This window comes from Dasypus novemcinctus, chromosome 18, assembly GCF_030445035.2.
Source record: "Dasypus novemcinctus isolate mDasNov1 chromosome 18, mDasNov1.1.hap2, whole genome shotgun sequence".
Taxonomy (NCBI): domain Eukaryota; kingdom Metazoa; phylum Chordata; class Mammalia; order Cingulata; family Dasypodidae; genus Dasypus; species Dasypus novemcinctus.
This window is the reverse complement of record NC_080690.1, coordinates 55407988-55430735: the sequence shown is the minus strand read 5'-3', so window position 1 is coordinate 55430735 and position 22748 is coordinate 55407988. Positions and strand designations below refer to the sequence as shown.

General features: G+C 39.8%; 1 protein-coding gene across 11 annotated transcripts in view; it reads left to right on the top strand.

Moving 5' to 3' along the window:
* ZNF565 (zinc finger protein 565) overlaps window positions 1-22748 on the top strand; it is a 48973-nt gene extending 26225 nt beyond the window's left edge. For 10 of the 11 annotated variants that reach the window (XM_058279366.2, XM_058279367.2, XM_004448900.5 and 7 more), the window contains 2 exons: window positions 8396-8491; window positions 20297-22748. In XM_058279366.2, coding sequence (XP_058135349.1) covers window positions 8396-8491; window positions 20297-21564 — 1364 coding nt within the window. In that variant the 3' untranslated portion in view covers window positions 21565-22748. Of the gene's footprint in view, window positions 1-242; window positions 314-8395; window positions 8492-20296 lie in introns of all 11 variants that reach the window. The other variant, XM_071209567.1, reaches the window with a different exon arrangement.

Below are 22748 nucleotides of genomic sequence, written 5' to 3'. Positions count from 1 at the left end.
ATAGACATGAAAGGGGGAAATTCATAAATGTGTGGAGGCTTAACAACACACTCCTAAACAATCAGTAAATCAAAGAAGAAATTGTGGCTCTCTCTGCCTAGAGGAGCCCACATCAAATCTTGGTGTGTATTTCTGTCCTCCTCTCACATTTCTCAGCAAGCTCTGTTCTTTTCCCCTGTTTCCCAATAAATTATTTTTACAGGCCTAACTAAACTGGCATGTTCTTAAATTCTTTTATGCAGCATAGCCAAGAACCTGGAGGAATCCAACACTTTCCTGTCCTCATTTGGAAAGCCAGCGAAGAGGCAGATAAGTGAGTGGTGCTCCCCGACCCCCACTGGAGACTGAATTAACACCTTGTAGAATAAGATATTAGTCACGCATCAACCACAGTGTCAGACCCATCCTTCCTCAACCTCAATAGAATAGCCAGAGAGGTTTACGCCCTGTCAGCAGGAACTACTGCCGTAAACAGCAGGAAGTAACTACAGAATAATAACCACTGTCCCTTAGCACCTCCTTAAGAGTAAGGGCATGAACTCTCTGAGGGGGGAGTTGAGGCAGGTTAGCCAGGGAAATGAGGAGAGAACAAGCCACAACATGGTTCACAGACAACATGGCTGCAAAAACCCTGCTGAGACCTTGAGTTTAATCTTGAGGTCTCAGTTTCTTTTTTGGGACCTCCCCTTGGCGCTGGATATTCCAAACAGGCTTCATTATTGGCCCCTACCATTGGAGAGGTAACCAATAACATCTGGGGTCCCTCCACTTAGCATTAGCAAGGGGGAGGACTAAGTAATAGTTTAAAAGGTAACCACACAAGGCAGAGCTCTCTCTCTCTGCCAAGAGGAGCCCGCACCAAATCTCGGTGTATATTTCTGTCCTTCTCTCTTACTTCTCAGCAAGCTTGTTCTATTCCCCCATTCCCAATAAATTCTTTTTACTGGCCTAACTGAAAAAAAAGAAATTGTAAGAGAAATTAGGAAATATTTCAAGATACTGAAAACAAGAATACAACTTATCAAAACTTATGGGCAGGGCTCGAGTGTAACTCATTGGTTGGGTGCCTGCTTCGCATGTAGAAGGTCCTGGGTTCAATCCCTGGTACCTTCTTTAAAACAAAACAAAACAAAACACTTATGAGATACAGCAAAGGGAGTGCTGTGGGGGAAATTTTTAGTTCTGAATACCTATAATAAAAAAGAAAAAGAACTAAAATGAAAGACCTAACTAACACCTGGAGGAACTAGAAAAAGAACAGCAAATCAATCCCAAAAGCAAGTAGAAGGAAAGAAATAACAAAGATTAGAGCAGAAATAAATGAAATTGAGAACAACAAAAACAATAACAAAAAAAGAGAAAATCAACAAAACCAAAAACTAGTTCTTTGAGATCAATAAAATTGTCTAACTCCTGGCTAGACTAACAAAGAAAAAAAGAGAGAAGATGCAAATAAACAAAACAGAATTTAAAAGGGGGAAGTTACAGCTGACCCCACAAAATTAAAAAGAATCTTAATTCTAACAAATTAGACAACCTGGATGAAATGGACAGATTCCTAGCAACACACAAACAACCTACATTCACTCTACAAGAAATATAAGAACTCAACATAACAATCACTTTTAAAGAGATTAAACTCATCAACAAAAGTCCAAAAAAAGTTCAGGACCAGATGGATTTACAGGTAATTCTACCAAGCAGTTGGAGAAGAACACTAATCCTGTTTAAACTTAGAAAAATTGAAGAGAAGAGAAAATACCCAACACATTTTATGAAGGCAATATCACCCTAATATCAAAGCCAGATAAAGATACTACAAGAAAGAAAAATTACAGTACAGTCTCTCTAATATAGATGTAAAAATTCACAACAAAATACTTGCAAATAGAATCCAACATCATATTAAGAGAATTATACACCACAACCAAGTGGATTTTATCCTGGTACGCAAGGGTGGTTTAGCAGAAGAAACTTGATTAACGTAATACACCACATTAAGAATTTGAAGGAAAAAAACCCACATGATCATCTCAATTGATTCAAAAAAGGCATTGAGAAAAATCCAGCATTTTTTCTTGATAAAAACACTTCAAAAAATAATAATAGGAAAGTTCTTTAATATGATAAAAGGCATCCCTGAAAAACTCACAACCAACATCATATTCAATGGGGAAAAATTGAAAGCTTTACCTCTAGGATGAGGAACAAGACTAGTTTGCCCACTGTCACCACTGTTATTCAGTATTGTACTAGAAGTTCTAGCTAGAGCAATTAGACAGAAAAAAAAAGTACCCAAATAAGAAAAGAGGGAGTAAAACTTTCACTATTCGCAGATAATATCCTATATTTTAAAAATTCTGAAATGTCTATGACAAAGCTACTTGAGCTAATAAATGAGTTCAGTAAAGTGTCAGGATACAAGATCAACATGTAACAATCAGAAATATTTCTGTACACTAATATTGAACAATCTGAGGAAGAAATTGGGAGGGGTAGGATTCCATTTATAATATCAACAAAAAAGACTGAAATACCTAGGAATCAATTTAACCAAAGATGTACAGGACCTATATTCAGAAAACTACCTAACACTGTTTAAAAAAAAATCAAAGCAGTCCTAAACAAATGGAAAGACATTCCATGTTCATGGATCAGAAGACTAAACATCATGAAGATGTCAATCCTACCCAGACTGATATATAGATTCAATGTAATACCAATCAAAATTCCAACAGCCTACTTTACAGAAATAGAAAAGGCAATTACCACATTTATTTGGAAGGGAACAGGCACCCAAACAGCCAAAAAAAAAATCCTAAAAAAGAAGAGTGATGTGGAAGGACTCTCACTTTCTAATCTTGAAATATATTACAGAGCTACTGTAGTCAAAAGAGCATAGTATTGGCATAAAGATAGACACATTGATCAGTGGAATAGAATTTCTATAGTGGAACAGAATTTTCTATAGAAAAACCTCTATGGCCAACTGGTTTTTTTTTTTTTTAGAAGGTACCAGGGATTGAACCCAGGACCTCATACATGGAAAGCAGGCACTCAACCACTGAGCTACATCCACTCCCCCTCCCAACTATTTTTTGACAAATCTATCAAGTACACATTACTGGTACAAAATAGTCTCTTCAACAAATGGTGCTGGGAGAACTGGATATCTATAACCCAAAGAATGAAAGAAGACCACTATCTTACTCCCTATGCAAGAATCAACTCAAAATGGATCAAAGACCTAAATATAAACGTCAGGACTATAAAACTGCTACTAAGAAATGTAAGGAAATATCTTCAAAATCTTATGGTAGATGGTGGTTTCTTAGAACTTACACCCAAAGCACAGACAACAAAAGAAAAAAATAAATAAATGTGACCTCCTCAAAATTAAACACTTGTACCTCAAAGGACTTTATCAAAAGGGTAAAAAGGCTGGGAAAGCAGACTTAGCCCAGTGGATAGGGTGTCCATCTACCATATGGGAGGTCCGCAGTTCAAACCCCACGCCTCCTTGACCCGTGTGGAGCTGGCCCACGTGCAGTGCTGATGCATGCAAGAAGTCCCCTGCCACGCAGGGGTGTCCCCCGCATAGGGGAGCCCCACGCACAAGGAGTGTGCCCTGTAAGGAGAGCCGCCCAGTGTGAAAGAAAGTGCAGCCTGCCCAGGAATGGTGCCACACACACGGAGAGCTGACACAATAAGAGGACACAACAAAAAAAAACACACAGATTCCCGTGCCACTGACAACAACAGAAGTGGACAAAAAGAAGAACACACAGCAAATGGACACAGAGAACAGACAACTGGGGTGGGGATAGGGGTGGAAGGGGAGAGAAATAAATAAAAATAATTTTTTTTAAAAAAAGGATAAAAAGGAGGTGACTCAATGGGAAAAAAATATTGGGAAATCACATATCTGATAAGGGTTTAATATCCATAATATATAAAGAGATGATATGTGAAAGTGCAATGATGTATACACGCCATTATACATTTTCTCAAAACCTATAAGATTGTGTGGTGCAAAGTGTAAACCATAATGTAAGCCATAGACCATGCCTAGTAGTGCTTTAATATGTGTTCATCAATTTTAGCAAATGTACCACACTAATGAAAGATGTTAATGGGGAAGTGTGGGAGGGAGAGAGAGTAGGGTATATGGGAATCCCCTATATTTTTGATGTAACATTTATGTAATCTAAAACTTCTTTAAAAATGAAAAAAAAAAAGATGCTACACTCAACAAAAAAAGACAAATGAACCAATTAAAAAATGGGCAAAAGACTTGAACAGACATTTGTCCAAAGAAGAAATACAAATGATGAAAAAACACATGAAAAAATGTTTAACATCTCTAGCAATTAGGAAAATGCAAATTATCACTACAGTGAGATATCATTTCACACCTATTAGAATGGCCTCTATTAAAAAGACAAAGAGACCTCAAATAAAAGGGTCAACTCAGACCAGCAGAATATCTCAGCCTACATGTTGGATCAAGTGTTAAAAACTGCTCTTTGACCTAGAATAAAAGGGGGTAATGACAAAGACAAATGAGCTGATATGGCTAAGTCTTCAAAAAAGAGTTGGGCGGTCATCCAAGGGGTCGCGCTTACACACACCTCAGCAGGACCCCAGAAAAAGCCAAAATAGATACAAGCCTAGGTACTGGTTCTTCTGAAGGCTGTGGAGATCCACAAGGTATATCATCATGGCAGATGGATTTGGAGCTCTGTGCCATGACAGAGGGCCCGACTTTGGAATTTGTGCTCCTGAGTGTGACGGAGCTGGACTCAGATGTGGCTTTTCTACACATGCCTTTTCTGTCACTTTTACTGAACCTGTGGTTGGCGCTAGGGATGGTCCGTGCTCAGGCGACTTGAATCTCTGGATTGCCCATGTGCCAGCTGGGCCCTGAGCCTTAGCAGAGTGGTGACGCCTACTCTCTGGTTCGTTGGTGTTACCCAGGTCAGCTAACAGGGAGGTGAAGATGGTCAACTACCACACCAGGCAATCAAGAGTGCCTACAACTGTAAGCAGAGGAATTGCATCCATCATCCATGTGAAATCTAAGCCCCTCTTGATCTAGAGGTGGAGGGGACATTGCCATCCCATGGTCCACAGAATGGAGGAATAAAATGTGGACTAGAGTGGACTTACTGATATTCTACTATAAAACTATTGTGACGAGTAGTAGAAGAAATTTTAGCATCGAGGTGGAGAAAGTGGCCACAGTAGTTGCTGAGGGCAGGGAGAGGGTAGAAGAGATGTGATGTGGGAGCATTTTGGGGATTTTGAGTTGCCTTAATTATATTGCAGGGTCAGATGCTGGACTTTATATATCCTGCCACAACCCACTGAATGGGGGCAAGTGCGAACTACAGGATAAACTATTACCTGTGTAGTGCAGCAGTGCCCCAAAATGTGTTCACTGAGTGCAGTGAGGGTGCTGCAATGATGAGGGAGGTTTTTGGTGTGGGAGGAGTGAGGTGGGGGGTGGGGGGTATACAGGAACCTCTTATATTTTTTAGTGTAACAGTTTTTTTGTGATGTACATATCTTCAAAAAAATACAATTTACAAAAATGATGTGGGGAGTGGGTTTTATGGGAACCTCTTACGTTTTTTGTTTATGTTTTTTATTTAACATTCCTTGTGTTCTATTTAAAATTTTTTTTTAATTTAAAAATCATCTATAGTCTATTAAAACAAACAAAAAGACAGAAAAATACAAGTGTTGGAGAAGATGTGGAGAGATAGGAATGCTTATTTACTGTTGGTGGTAATGTTCAATGGTACAGCCACTACAGAGGACTATTTGGCAGTTCCTAAGAAAGTTGAATGTAGACTTGCCATGTGACCTGGAAAGACCACTGCTAGATATATATTTACCCAGAAGAAATGAGAGCAGTAACATGAACAGACATCTGTACACTGATGTTCACAGCAGCATTATTCACAATTGCCAAAAGATGGAAACAACCCAGGTGTCCATCAACCGGCAAAAGGATAAACAAATTTTGGTGTATACATATGATGGAATATTATACAGCTGTAAGAAAAAATGAAGTTGTGAAGCATATTGACAACATGGATGAACCTGGAGGACATTATGTTGTGTGAAGCAAGCCAGACACAAAGGGACAAATACTGTATGATTGTGCTATTATGAACTAAATATATTGTGTAAACTTATGGCATTAGTAACTAGAATATAGGTCACCAGAAGGAGAATGAGGTTAGCAAATGGAAAGCTGGGGGTTAATATGTGCAGAATTGGTAAAAACATCGTTTGTAAATCTTTGGAAATGAACAGAAATGTTGAAAGCACATCATAGTGTTTGTAACCAGCAATGCTAGAATATGGGTATGATAGTGGTTGAAAGGGAAGAACTAAGGTCATGTTTATTACTAGAAGGAAAGCTAAAAAATGTAGCACGGGACTGTAGTATTGTAAAACCTCATGTGAAATATGAATATGTGTAATATTGCATATATAAGGCTGTTTTTCCTTGAAACTAAACAAATGTATGTTAATGTTAGAAGATGTTAATAATAGGCAAAAATACAACTAAAGCAAAAATTTTTTAAAAGTAGGGAGAGAGAGAGGATAAGAAATAACACTTGGCTCTCTCTCCTCTTGCCCACTGACCTCCTGCTGACACTTCCCATCTGTCAGACCCAAAGAGAAATTGTAGGGCAAGGGTAATATAGTCCTTAGATAAGCTGTCTGGGGCACAGAGCAGGACAAGCAGCCACAAGGAATGAATTGCAGGTGAGGGAGGCAAATGGAGAATAACCACCATAGATAATCTACCTAAATAATTTAGGACTGGCCTTCTGGAATTTCTAGTTCATTATGAATGTCTACGGAGACTTACATGTTTCTGACTGAATTCCAGCTCTCTGTTCCCACGGGAATTGTCAAAACACTTTTGTGGGCATTTGTATTCACATTTATTTATTTAATCTCCCCATCTTCTCGCCCACCCCACCCCAGTTGTCTATTTGCTGCATGATCTTCTTTGTCTGCTTCTGTTGTCAGCAGCACAGGAATGTGTCTTTTTTTTTTTTATTTATTTTTATTTTTTTTAAGATTTATTTTTTATTTATTTCTCTCCCCTCCCCCCCCCCAGTTGTCTGCTCTCTGTGTCCATTCACTGTGTTCTTTTGTGACCACTTCTATCCTTATCAGTGGCACTGGGAATCTGTGTTTCTTTTTGTTGTTTCATCTTGTTGTGTTAGCTCTCCGTGTGTGCAGCGCCACTCCTGGACAGGCTGCACTTTCTTTCGCGCTTGCGTGGCAGGGCACTCCTTCCGCACATCAGCACTGCGCATGGGCCAGCTCCACACAGGTCAAAGAGGTCCGGGGTTTGAACCGCGGACCTCCCATGTGGTAGGCAGACACTCTATCCATTGGGCCAAGTCTGCTTCCCGGAATGTGTCTCTTTTTGTTGCATCAGCTCTCTGTGTGTGCAGTGCCATTCCTGGGCAGGCTGTACTATCTTTTGTGCTGGGCGGCTCTCCTTATGGGGCGCACTCCTTGCGCGTGGGCCTCCCCTACATGGGGACACCCCTGCGTGGCACGGCACTCCTTGTGCGCATCAGCACTGCACGTGGGCCAGCTTCACCACATGGGTCAAGGAGGCCCGGGGTTTGAACCGCGAACCTCCCATGTGGTAGACAGATGCCCTATCCATTGGGCCAAGTCCGCTTCCCTGTATTCACTTTAAACTAGAGGAATAAAATATGGATTAGAGTGGACTTACTGGTATTCTATTATAGAACTATTGTGACTCTAGCAATGGACAAAAATTGTATCATTGATGTGGAGACACTGGCCACAGCAGTTGTTGAGAACAGGAAGAGGGAAGAAGAGATGTGATGTGGGGGCATTTTTGGGACTTGGATTGTCCTAAATGATGTTGCAGGGTCAGATGCTAGATATTATATATGCTGCCATAACAAACTGAATGGACTGGGGGAGAGTGTGAACTACAATGTAAACTATAATCCATGAGGTGCAGCAGTGCTCCAAAATGTAGTCACCAAATGCAATGAATGTGCCACAATGATGAAAGAGGTTTTTGATGTGGGAGGAGTAGGGGTTGTGGGGCATGGGGTATATGGGAACCTCTTATATTTTTTAATGTAACATTTTTTGTGATCTATGTATCTTTAAAAAAAATTTTTTTTTAATAAAATAAAAGCTATAACATCAAACACTAAAAAAAAAACCAAAAAACCATTTTGCGGGATTTGGAAATAGATAATTCCACTGGGCACCTCCACCTGCCCATCTTCATTCCTCTCTTCCCTGGTGAACAAGGAACTGGATTCGAGTTTTTGAACAGCATGATCATGTCCCATTTCTTTTCCTAAAACAGGACTTTCCATTTCTAAGCCTGATGTCATCTCCTTATTGGAACAAGGGAAAGAGCCCTGGGTGATTGCAAATGGTATGACAGGACAGTGGTGCCCAGGTAAGCAAGAACTGGCTGATCCGGGGGGGGGGGGGGGGGGAGGTTGTTGGGGATAATTGCCCAGTGGGCGAGTCAACTGATAGCAGGAACTTTAGTTAATATTGTTGGGAAGGACTCCTTAAAGCCCTACCCAAAGCTATGGAATAAAGGCCTGATATGTGAAGATGTGAAGATGGAAGTCCGGAAGTCCTTGTCAGCATGAGCGACTAAAGAAACCTCCCTCTTATCTCATTCATTCCCCTCTATTCTTTTCTTCACTCGCATTTTCCTCCCACGTTGCTCCTACTTCTTCCCCAGTGGCTGCCCTTTACTGGTACTTTGGATCCTTTTGCTTGCTGCATGTAGATTTACACAAGTATCTTCATTCCTTAAAATACTTGTTTTCTTAACATTGCTTCTCATTTTACCTTCTTAAGCAATTCATTTATTCACTTCTATTAACTTTGAGAGGTAGGGCTGTGTAGTAGTTGAGGGCACAGCATGGAGTCAGCTGAGTTCAAATTCTGCCTCTGCCACTTAGTAGCTCTTTGAGTTTTGGTAAATTATTTAAGTTCTCTGTGCCTCAGTTTTCTCCTTTTGCAAATGGGATAAAAATAGTATTTACCTCATATAGTTATTGGGGCTGTTACATGAGATAAGGATGTGAAAGTGCCTACAACAATGGCAGCTAACAATGATAACTATCTAAATGCTGGCTGGCATTATTATTGGCATTTATATTCTTTGCCTGGACAATATTAAAATCTTAGAATACTTAATATTATCATTTAACCCCCTTCCGACTTCTCTGCTATTATTGTCATGTTTATTTTTATCCAAGATTATTTTCACCCTTGAAATTTCCTTTCAAGATGTGCTCTTGGGAAACGGACTTTGGCCCAGTGGTTAGGGCGTCCGTCTACCATATGGGAGGTCCGCGGTTCAAACCCCGGGCCTCCTTGACCCGTGTGGAGCTGGCCCATGCGCAGTGCTGACACGCGCAAGGAGTGCCGTGCCACGCAGGCATGTCCCCCACGTGGGGCCCTCCCCCACGTGCAAGGAGTGCGCCCGTGAGGAAAGCCGCCCAGCGTGAAAAGAAAGAGCAGCCTGCCCAGGAATGGCGCCGCCCACACTTCCCGTGCCGCTGACGACAACAGAAGCGGACAAAGAAACAAGACGCAGCAAATAGACACCGAGAACAGACAACCAGGGGAGGGGGGGATTAAATAAATAAATAAATCTTTAAAAAAAAAAAAAAAAAAAAAAGATGTGCTCTTGGCAAATTCTCTGTTTCTTGACTACCTGAAAATGTCTTTATCCCACCTTCTTTCTTGAAGGATACTTCCCAGTGTGTATGGAATTCTTTGGTGGCAGGTATTTTTTCTCAGCCCAGAGAAGAAATCATTTCACCACCTTCTCTCTTCCACTTACCTGTCATAAGTCAAGGTGTTCCAGATTTGGAAAATATTCCCTGCATATTTAAAAAGAGTGTTCCTTGGATAGGGTACTTGCCACTTTTTTAACGCTGAGCCTTGTGATTATATTAGTTAGAATCTGCATATCCTTTTAGCTTTCTCTGTACTTGTACTGTTAGATTTTGAGAACTGTTTTTTTTTAAAGATTGATTGATTGATCGATTCCCTCTTCCCTCCCCCCACCCTGCTGTTTTTGCTGTCTGTGTCCATTTGCTGTGTGATCTTCTGTATCTATTTCTCTTTTTGGTCTTCTCATTTTTTCTCCTCTAGGATTCACTGGAATTCAATCCTGGGGGTCTCTGATGTGGAGAGAGGTTCCCTTTCAGCTGCACCACTGCAGTTCCTGGTTTCTGCTGTGCTTCACCTTGACTCTTCCCTTTTTCTTTCTTTTGTTGTGTGATCATCTTGCTGCGTGACTCACTTGTGTGGGCACTGGCTGACCACGTGGGCACTGGCTCACTGTGTAGGCATACTTTCTCTTCTTTTTTTCACCAGGAGGCCCCAGGGATCAAACCCGGGCCCTCCCATATGGTAGGTGGAAGCCCTATCCCTTGAGCCACATCCACTTCCCTGTTTCTTAACATTATATATTTTGCTACTACATTTTACATTTTTGTAAAGATGAAAATTATCAATAGACTCCATCCTTTATTTTCCTACTTACTGTTTTTAACCTGATTGCTATTCTTTTTTCTGATAATAATATCAAATGCCCTCCTTTTATTGGCTTAAATAATGATGACATATCTTTGTGTATCCTTTTTCTTAAATTAGTGCCACTTTTTTAAAAAATTTATTTTTATTTATTTCTCCCCCCGCCCCCAAGCATTGTCTGTTCTCTGTGTCCATTTGCGGTGTGTTCTTCTGTGTCCGCTTGCATTCTCTGCAGCACCAGGATCTGTGTCTCTTTTTGTTGCGCTCTCTTGCTGCATCAGCTCTCCGTGTGTGTGGTGCCACTCCTGGGTGGGCTGCACTTTTTTCTCACTCTTGCATGTGGGGCTCCCCTAAATGGGGGACACCCCTGCTTGGCACAACACTCCTTGTGCGTGGCACGGCATTCTTTGTATGTGGCAGCACTGTGCATGGGCAAGCTCACCACATGGGCCATAAGGCCCTGGGTTTGAACCCTGGACCTCCCATATGATAGGCAGATGCTCTATCGGTTGAGCCACGTCCGCTTCCCAGTGCCACTTTGTTTTAAGTGTCTGTTCATGATTAACAGGATTCTGAGTTTCCTCTTTGAATAATCTGACATTTCTTGACTTTAATAAAGGAATTGAATCAATTCTCATTTATTGTGATCATTAATATGTCTGTTCTTATTCCTGCCATTTTGTTTTATATTTTATGTTCTTTATTTCCAGCTACTCCTATTTTGCTCTTTCTTCTTTCAAGTGATTTTGAAGTCTTATTTCCTATTGCTTTGTAATAGAATAGTCTTTAATTTGACTTTTAAAAGTGTGCTTAAGCCTTTTTTCTCCACCAACTTCAAGTCCAAAATAGAATTTATATTTTCTTTTGTAAGGATTTGGCAGTTTTATTTTGTTTTGTTTGTTTTTAAATTTTTATTCTGATAATATACGTAACACAAAATTTCTCACCTTAACTGTTGTCAAGTGTACAATTCAGTGATATTAATTACACTCTCAATATTGTGCTACCATCACCATCATCCAAACCAAGACTTTTCCATTACCCCAAACAGAAACTCTGCACCCATTAAAGCATTAACTCCCCATTTCCCCTCTACCGTTCTTTGGTAACCTGTCATCAACTTTCTGTCTCTGAATTTGCATATTGTGGTTATTTCTATAAGTAAAGTTGTACAATATCTGTCCTTTTAGTGTTTGGCTTATTTCACTCAACATGACATCTTCATGGTTCATCCATAGCAACATGTATCAGAACTTCGTTCCTTTTTATGACTGAATAACAGTCCATTGTAGGCATGTATCACATTTTGTTTATCCAGTCATCTGTTGATAGACACTAGGGTTGCTACCACCTTTTGGCTGTTGTAAATAAAGCTGCTATGAACATTGGTGTACAAATATCTGTTTGAGTCCCTGTTTTCAATTCTTTGGGTATATAACTAAAAGTAGAATAGCCAGGTCATACGGTAATTTTATACTTAACTTTCTGGGGAACTGCCAAACTGTTTTCCTTAGCAACTGTACCATTTTATATTCCCACCAACAATGTGTGAGGGTGCCTGTTTCTCTGCATCCTTGCCAACACTTATTTTCCTTTAAGTACTAGCCATTCTAGAGAGTAGACAGTGGTATCTCATTCTGGATTTCATTTGTATTTCCCTAATGACAAATGATGTTGAACATCTTTTCATGTCCTCATTAGCCATTTGTTTATCTTCTTTGGAGAAATGTTTATTCAAGGTCTTTGCCCATTTTTTAATTAGGTTGTTTGTCTTTTTGTTGTTAAGTTACAGCAGTTCTTTATATATCCTGGATATTGAACCTTTATCTGATACAGGGTTCACAATTTTCTCCCATTCTGTTGGTTATGTTTTCACTTTCTTGGTAATGATCTTTGATGCACAAAAATTTTTATTTTATTTTATTTTTTTTTTTTTAAAGATTTATTTATTTATTTAATTTCCCCCCCTCCCCTGGTTGTCTGTTCTTGGTGTCTATTTGCTGCGTCTTGTTTCTTTGTCCGCTTCTGTTGTCGTCAGCGGCACGGGAAGTGTGGGCGGCGCCATTCCTGGGCAGGCTGCTCTTTCTTTTCACGCTGGGCGGCTCTCGTTCACGGGCGCACTCCTTGCGCGTGGGGCTCCCCCACGCGGGGGACACCCTTGCGTGGCACGGCACTCCTTGCGCGCATCAGCGCTGCACATGGCCAGCTCCACACGGGTCAAGGAGGCCCGGGGTTTGAACCGCGGACCTCCCATATGGTAGACGGACGCCCTAACCACTGGGCCAAAGTCCATTTCCCTATTTTATTTTTTTTTAAGATTTATTTTATTTCTCTCTCCTCCTCTCTCCCCCGCCCTCCATTGTCTGCTCTCTGTGTCCATTCACTGTGTGTTCTTCTGCATCTGCTTGCACTATCCAGCAGCACTGGGAAACTGCATCTCTTTTTTGTTGCATTATCTTGCTGCATCAGATCTCCATGTGTGCAGCGCCACTCCTGGGCAGGCTACACTTTTTTCGTGCAGGGCAGCTCTCCTTACAGGGTGCATTCCTTGTGCATGGGGCTCCCCTACGCAGGGGACACCCCTGCATGGCAGGGCACTCCTTGGACACATTAGCACTACGTGTTGGCCAGCTCTTCACATGGGCCAGGAGGCCCTGGGTTTGAACCCTGGACCTCCCATGTGGTATGTGGATGCTTTATCAGTTGAGCCAAATCTGCTTCCCACACAAAAGTTTTTTATTTTGATGAAGTCCAATGTGTATATTTGTTCTTTTGTTGCTTGTGCTTCTGATGTCATACCTAGGAATCCATTGCTTAATACAAGGTCCCCTATGCTTTCTTCTAATAGTTGTATGGTTTTAGCTTTTATACGTTAGGTTGTTGATCCCCTTTGAGTTAATATTTTTAAATATGATGTGAAATTTCATTCTTTTGCATGTAGATATCCCAATTTTATCAAGACCATTTGTTGAAGAGACTATTATTTCCCCCATTGAGTGGACTTGGCACCCTTGTTGAAAATCAGTTGATCATAGAATTGTGAGTTTATTTCTGAATTCTCAATTCTGTTCCATTGATCAGTATGTCTGTCCTTGTACCAGTACCACAGTGTTTTGATTACTGTAGCTTTGTAGTAAATTTTGTAATCAGGAAGTGTGAGTCTTTCAGTCTTGTTATTTTTTCAAGATAGTTTCAGCCATTTGGGGCCCCTTGCCTTTCCATATTAATTTGATGATTGGCTTTTCCATTTCTGCAAAAAAGGCTGCTGGAATTTTGATTGTGGTTGCATTGACTGTGTAAATCACTTTGAGTTATATTGTCATCTTTTTTTTTTTTTAAGATTTATTTATTTATTTATCTCACCTCCCCCCCCCACCCCCCTGCCCCACCCCCACCCCGGTTGTCTGTTCTCTGTGTCTGTTTGCTGCGTCATCTTCTTTGTCCACTTCTGTTGTTGTCAGCGGCATGGGAATCTGTTTCTTTTTGTTGCGTCATCTTGTTGTGTCAGCTCTCCGTGTGCGCGACACCATCCTTAGGGAGGCTGTACTTTCTTTCGCGCTGGGCAACTCTCCTTATGGGGCGCACTCCTTGCGCGTGGGCCTCCCTTACACGGGGACACCCGTGTGGCACGGCACTCCTTGCGCACATCAGCACTGCGCATGGGCCAGCTCCACATGGGTCAAGGAGGCCCAGGGTTTGAACCGCGGACCTCCCATGTGGTAGATGGACGCCCTAACCACTGGGCCAAGTCTGCTTCCCTATATTGTCATCTTAACAATATTAAGTCTTCCAATTCATCAGCAGAGATATCTTTCCATTTATTTAGGTCTTTAATTTCTTTTAGCAATGTTTTGTAGTTTTCTTTTTTTTAAAGCTTTATCTATTCCTCTCCCTTCCCCCATTGTCTGCTCTATGTCCGTTTGCTGTGTGTTCTTCTGTGTCTGCTTATATTCTCATTAGGCGGCTCCAGAAACTGATCCTGAGACCTTCCAGAGGGGAGAGAGGCGATTATTCTCTTGTGCCACCTCAGCTCCGTCATCTGTTGTGCCTCTTACTCTCTCCTCTGTGTCTCTTTTTGTTGTGTATTCTTGATGTACCAGCTCTCCGCGTGGGCTAGCACTCTTGCATGGGACAGCACTCTGCGCAGGCCAGCACTCCGCGTGGGCCGGCTCACCACACGGGCCAGCTTGGCTTCACCAGGAGCCCTGGCATGAACCCTGGACCTCCTATATGGTAGATGGGAGCCCAGCTGCTTGAACCATCACTTCCCTGTTTTATTGATTTTAATGTCTACATCTTTTATATCCTTGGTTAAATTTATTCCTAGATATTTTATTCTTTTAGATCCTATTGGAAATGGAATTGATTTCAAGATAAGGATATGTTTTGCTTTTAACTTTTTATATTTTGAATTAATTTTGGGCTTATATAAAATTTACAAAATTATTAGAGAATTCTCATATGTCCTTCACCTATCTTCCCCTAATGTAAACATTTTGTATAACCATAGTACAGTTATCAAAACCAGGAAATTAACCTTGTTACAATACTATTAATTAATCTACCAATCTTATTTGAATTTTATCTCTATTTCTCTCATATCCTTTTTCTGTTTCAGGATCACACATTACATTTAGTTGTGTTTCATTAGCTACCTCCAATCTGTGACAGTTCTTTAGTCTTTCCTTGTCTTTCATGACTTTGATACTTTTTTTAAATGAAAATTTTCAGTGTTTTATTTTTAACTGCAGCTGTTTACAGAAACATAGTTGTGAGTATATAAATGTTCTCACAGAAGCAAAATATCTTTTTTTTTGAGGTACTGGGACCTGGTATATGAGAAGCTGGTGATCAACCACTGAGCCACATCAGCTCCCTTGAGTTGGTTTTCTCGTTTTCTTTTGTTTTTTTTAAGGAGGCACCTGGAACTGAACCCAGGACCTCCCATATGGGAGGCAGGCAGTCAACTGCTTGAGCCACAAGCACTGACAAGTTATTACAGATAGCATAACTATAGATGCAAATGACATGACCTTGATATATTTTTAAAATATTTTTAAATTAATTTTTAAAAGATATATAGATCACAAAATGTTACATTAAAAAATATAGGAGGTTCCCATATGCCCCACTCTCCCCACTCCCCACTTTTCCCACATCGACAACTTCTTTCATTAGTGTGGTAGATTTTTTTTTTTTTTTAGTAAACTTTATTTCAAATTCAGAAATTAAAATAACTAACAAAAGGCAGCTTTACAAGATATAGAAGCATTACTCCAAAAAATTCTGTCTAGGCATTTTATCCTAAAAACATATTCAGTTCTTCCTCGAGTATTTAGAAAGATAGGCAGATGAACACAAATTGGTTAAATAGCATGTTCAAGTTCTCCTTGTTAATGAAGAAAATAAAGAGAAAATGCTTAATCATATTCATATCTCATAAAACTAAATTCCATATTTTTTTACCTTTAGCATTAATATAGTACTTTCTTTGCTTTTGCTGCAAAATAGTACATTATTAACTGTAAGTTTATAAGTTATATCAGTTATATTTTTCCCATGTATTACCATCTTAACACCTTGTAGTAGATATTCCTGTATTTATATTATTAACCACAATCCTCATCTACAGCCAAAATCACTGTTATACAGTCCCTAGGTTATCCTCCAGCTGTCCTCCAACTACATTAACCTCCCTAGACTATCTGTTTCAGTCACAATCACATCCAAATCCAGTGTTTGTTACACTCATTATAATATGCTATCATCAACTCCATCCATTATTTACAATTGACCTTATTTAACATTCTATATACATCCAACATCAGCTCCCCACTTCAACCCATATTCTGTCTCCCACCAGCCTATACTTCATAGTTCAGCTCCATAAGTCTACTCATCATATTTAGTTCATATCAATGAGACCATACAATATCCATCCTTTTGTGTATGGCTTATTTCATTCAACATAATGTCCTCAAGTTTCCTCCATGTTTTCATGTACTTCCCCAATTCATTTCTTCTTATAGCTGAATAGTAGTCCATCATATGTATATACCATATTTTGTTTATCCATGTATTGGTTGATGGGCACTTAGGTTGTTTCCATCTTTTAGCAGTTGTGGAAAATGCTGCTATGAACATCGGTGTGCAAATATCTGCATCCCTACTTTTCAGTTCTTCTGAATATATTCCTAGTAGCAGGATTGTCAGGTCATGTGGCAGTTCTACATTTGGCTTGACCTTGATATTTTTGATGAATTTTATTTTGTAGAATGTCTCTCACTTTAGGTTTGCCTGATGATGTCTCACTATTAGATTGAGGTTATGCATTTTTGTTAGAATTCCACAGAAGTTATATTTTGTCTTTTTCAGTGCATCATAGCGGGAGTTACCTAATGTCAGTATGGCTTATTACTGTTGGTGTTAACTTTGATCACTTGGGTAAGGTCATTTCTGTCAGGTTTCTCCCCTATATTTTTCCCTTTGTAATTGGTAAATATCTTAGGAGGAGATACTTTGAGACTATGCAAAATATGCTCTGTCTCCTCATTTTTCCCACTGAATTTTTTCCCTTTTTCTCTATTGGTTTTCAAGTTATATTCTATATTTCTGTTCTGTTAGTGTTTCCAATTAAATTTTTACCATAATTGAGGGAAGGAAAGGAATAAAGAATGACCCTCTAGTTTCTGGAGACTTGAACAGCCTTGTGAAAGGTAGTCATATTGAGATATGGGGTAAGGGAGAGGAAGTGTGGGTCCAGAAGGGAGAACACAAGAATTCTGCTTCTGGCATATTGTTTTAGAGCTTCCTGTTAGGCATTCACATTGGGATGGTAGCAAGCAGCACAATGAATGAGTCCAGAGCTCAGGATAGAAAGTAGTACCAGAGATAGAAATGATGGTGATTTTTTAAAGCCATCCATGTGGCTGAGATCACCTAGTAGGAGTGAAAGAGACCAAGGACTGTGCCCTGGAGCACATATGCATTGGGACATTAGAAGGAAAAAGAGAAGGCTGCAGCCTCAGAGACCAAGGAGTGATCATTGAAGTAGAAGGATTACCAGAAGAGTGCAGAATTCTGAGAACTGAGCAAAGGGAGAGCAGTCACCTGCTACTAGGATGAGTTCTGAGGATTGTCTGTTAAATTTGGCAACATGATGATTAAGCAAATGAGATCGTCAACCTCAATAAGAGTGAAGGTGTCCACAGCTTTGGCAGGAGTGGTGCACTGGGATGTTGAGGTGTGTGCCTTTGAGGAGAGACTTAAAGAGAAAGTGATAGGTGAAGCAGTGGTGACAGTGAGGGTAGATAAGTCTCTAGAGCATTTTTCTCATGCAGAAAATTAGGCAGGAACTGGAGGGAGACCCACAATCTGAGAAGGTTTTTCTGGGAAAATATAGTACTTTTCAAATGTCTGTAGGGATGATTGAGCAGGATAGGAAAATTAATTATTAATAAGAGTGGGACTGCCAAAACCACTCACTTATTCTCTTACTTGTAAAGACACAGTTGTCTTTTCTTTATCTCCTTATTTCAACTATTGTACTGAGAAGGTTTATTTTCACTTGACTTTGTATTACTACTCACACATCCTACTGATGAACAGTTATTTTGTTTTGTTTTTATGCTTTTTTCCAGTGAAACCACACATATACTTTCGGCGATGGGAGAATAACTGCTGCAATTTACTGAGCACTGTAAAGTTCATTCCAGTATGAATGGTCACACCATTTTACTTCTCCTCAGTAATTTGTGATAGTGCCTATTTTCCCACAGTCTCACTAATAAATTATGTTGTCGGCTTTTTGATAGCTGAGAAAGGGTCTTTTAGTGTAATTTTAATTTGCATTTCCCTTATCTTGAGTGAAGCTGGACATCTTTTCATTTGTGTAACTTCTGTGAACTTTCTGTTGATGTCTTTTTCCCCATTTTTCTATTAGATTTTGGTGGTTTTATTTCTCAGTTTTTAAGCACTTTCTATAAATCAGGAAGATTATCCCCTTATTCATGAGGTCAGTTTCAAATGTTTTCTCTGGTTGTTATTTATCTTTTGACTTTGCTTTTGGAGTTTTGGGTCATGTGCAAAGTTTGTTTTTTCACCTTTGCATAGTTGAATTTATCAGTCTTCTTTTGTTGCTTTTAGATTGTGTGTCACTGTTTCATTGTTATAAACGTTTTCCCACACCTAGGTAATAAAAATCCACATTCCTTCTAGTATCTGTATGGTTCCTATTTTCTTTTCTTTGTCTTCCTTCTCCCCCCACCCCATTGTCTGCTCTCTTGTGTCCATTTGCTGTGTTCGTCTGTGTCCGCTTGTATTCTTATCAGCAGCAGGAATCTGTGTGGTATGGCACTCCTCGCGCTTGGGGCTCCCCAATGTGGGGGACACCCGTGTATGGCATGGCACTCTTGTCAGCAGCACCGGGAATCTGTGTCTCTTTTTGTTGTATCATCTTAATGCATCAGCTCTCCATGTGTGTGGTGCCACTCCTGGGCAGGCTGTACTTTCACGCGGGGCAGCTCTCCTTGCAGAGCACATTCTTTGCACGTGGGGCTCCTCTACATGGGGGATACCCCTGCATGGTATGGCACTCCTTGCGTACTGCAGCACTATGTGTGGGCCAGCTCACCACATGAGCCAGGAGGCCCTGGGTTTGAACCCTGGACCTCCTATATGGTAAGCAGACGCTCTATCAGTTGAGCCACATCCGCTTCCCTCTACTGTCTTTTAATGTTAAAACTCTATTTGGTGGGAGCAGGTATAGCTCAAGTGATAGAGTGCCTGCTTCCCATGTTGGTTACAGTTGATTGTGATAAAGGCATTACTTCTGCGTTTGAGGAGCTCTGGGAGTAAAAAAATGAACAGATTAACAGATTAGCAAGTAAATGAAAATATAATTACAATCGCTGAAAGTGTTATGGAGACAGGGCACAAGACATGGGAGAGAAAGTGTGAATTTTAATCTGAAACCTAAAGCATGAGAAGAGCAACCATAGAAAGAGTCCAGGACAGGATTTCTGATACATGGAAGAAGCTGATGAGAGTTTGGAGACGGAAGAGGCCTGTGGTTTAGTACACATGGAAGAAAGGGAAGGATGGTCAATATGAAGATGCATTGCCCTTGGTTGAGACAGAGTGACAACAAAGACGAGGAGGGACTAGCTCTGCAGAGTCATATGCAATGAGTGAACCATGGCAATGAGTTTGGAATTTATTTTTAGTGCAGTGAGAAGGCAGTGGAAAAGTTTAAGTTGAGAGTTTCATTTTGACCAGGATCAGACACATGTTAATGGATAGATAAATCACTAGGTCAGTAAGCTGATTGGTCAGTAGGTAAATAGGTAGAGAGAGATTGAGATTGAGATATCTTGGCCCTGCTGCTATAGATCTTCAGTCAGTCTAAGAGGATGCTTGGCCATTTGTATTGTTAACAGGCTTCCTGGGTGATTCTGATCATATAAAAATTGAGAACCCTTAGCATAACTTGTTTTCTTGCTCCCTTCTAGCACCATATATGCTCTCATCATATTTGTGCTTTCATGTGCCTTTTAGAAATTGCACAGCAATATGCGAGACTTATCTAAGCCATTTACTTTTTATGCTTATTATTTTCATTTTTTCTCCCTATTCTACTGTAGAAGTTTTTTCACATAGAATAGAACAGCTTGTATTAACTTTTGTTCTTATTTTTCAGACTTGGAGTCCCGGTATGAGAAATTCCCACAGAAAGATATTTTTGAAATAGAGTCATTCAATTGGGAGATAATAGAAAGCCTTCAATGCTGTGATCATCAGGACTCCAGGTTTAGAGATGACTGGAAATGCAAAGGCCAGTTTGAGAGACAAGTAAATCAAGAGTGCTATTTCAAGGAAGTGAGAATCACCTATGAAAACATGCCTTCTTTTGAACATAATACTTCCCTAGCTCTTCATCAGAGAAATGAGACTGGTAAGAAACTGATTGAATGTAGTGAATGCGGGAAAGCATTTAGCCGTGGCTCACATCTTACTCAACATCAGAGTATTCATACTGGTGAAAAACCTTTTGAATGTAAGGAATGTAGGAAGGCCTTTAGTCGTGCCTCACATCTTGTTCAACATCAGAAAATTCATACAGGTGAGAAGCCTTATGACTGTAAGGAATGTGGGAAGGCCTTTGGTCGTACTTCAGAACTTATCCTACATCAACGACTTCACACTGGTGTCAAACCCTATGAATGTAAAGAATGTGGAAAGACCTTTCGACAGCATTCACAACTTATTCTGCATCAAAGAACTCATACAGGTGAGAAACCCTACGTATGTAAAGACTGTGGAAAGGCCTTCATTCGTGGCTCACAACTTACTGTGCATCAGAGAATTCATACAGGTGCTAGACCCTATCAGTGTAAAGAATGTGGGAAAGCCTTTAGACAGCATTCACAACTTACTGTGCATCAGAGAATTCATACTGGTGAAAAACCCTATGAATGTAAAGAATGTGGGAAGGGCTTTATTCATAGCTCAGAAGTTACTCGACATCAAAGAATTCATTCTGGGGAAAAACCCTATGAATGTAAGGAATGTGGGAAGGCCTTTAGACAGCATGCACAGCTTACTCGACATCAGAGAGTTCATACTGGTGACAGACCTTATGAATGTAAGGAGTGTGGAAAGGCCTTTAGTCGTAGTTCATATCTTACTCAACATCAAAGAATTCATACAGGTGACAAACCCTATGAATGTAAGGAATGTGGAAAGGCCTTTATTCGTGTTTCACAACTGACTCATCATCAGCGAATTCATACTTGTGAGAAACCCTATGAATGTAGAGAATGTGGAATGGCCTTTATTCGTAGTTCACAACTTACTGAACATCAAAGAATTCATCCTGGTATCAAACCCTATGAATGTAGAGAATGTGGGCAGGCCTTTATTCTTGGCTCACAGCTCATTGAACATTACAGAATTCATATTGGTTAGAAAGCCTTGAATGTTCAGTATATAGAAAAGTTTTTTATATGGAGTTAACACTTCACTCAGTATTAGATAATTCTTACAGTAATGTAGATAATGTCAGAAAACCTTGATTTTTCACTTCCATTATGGAACATCACATAATTCAGACCAGAGGAAAATTTAGTATAAGAAATTCTTTTTGCTGCATACTCACTGTTTACTAAGCATCAGAGAATTTGTGATAAATATTGATATGAATGTAGAAAAGTCTTCTATTACCATTCAAATTTTATTAGATTTCTAAGCATTCCTAACAGAGAATGGACCTACTAAAATATTCTGTGAAGGTGCCTTTAGCCCTGGCATATTTTTCCACCAATTACCGACAGTATAGCATTGGGCAAATTACACAATCTCTCTGGCCCTCAGTTTACTTATTTTTAAGTGGTGTTAATTACACCTACCTAACTGGGTTTTTGTGAAAACTAAATCAGATATTTTATATAAAGCCTTGGGAAGAGTATCTAGGACATACATGTCCTCAGTAAATATTAGCTATCATTCTTATTAAGTTTTCAGTATTACTGTTAAGGAATTCATGTAAGAGGAGGGCTTTTTGAATGTCAAAAAGCCTTTATAACCACTTGTTAGAATAATTCATTCTGAAAAACATTAGTAAAGGATAATTATTGTTAGAAGGCCTTCATTCAAAAGGTGAGAAATTCAGAAGATTAGAAATTAGAAGAAAAATGAAAGAGAGAGAAAGAAAAGAAATGAAGAGTAGCCAAAAGAAATTTGCCATTCAGAAATCTAAAACCACTTCTAAGTATAACTTAGATTAAAGGAAATAAAAACTAAAATTGGGAGCAGATGTGTCTCAAGTGGTTAAGCATCTGCTTCCCACATGGGAGGTCCTGGGTTTGGTTACCGGTGCCTCCTAAAAACAAAAAAACAAATAAGAAGCAAACAAATGAAAAAAACAACTCAGGGGAGACAATATGGCTCAGTGGTTGAGCACTGGCTTCCCATGTACAAGGTCCCAGGTTCAATTCCAGGTCCCAGTACCTCAAGAAAAAAATAATACTTATCAATGTATTTATACCTAACATTACAATTTGTTTCTTCTCATAATTTCCTTACTGTTTGATTTGTACCTGGCATGATGGTTAAAGATTAAAAAAAGAACACACTAAAATTACAAACTGAAA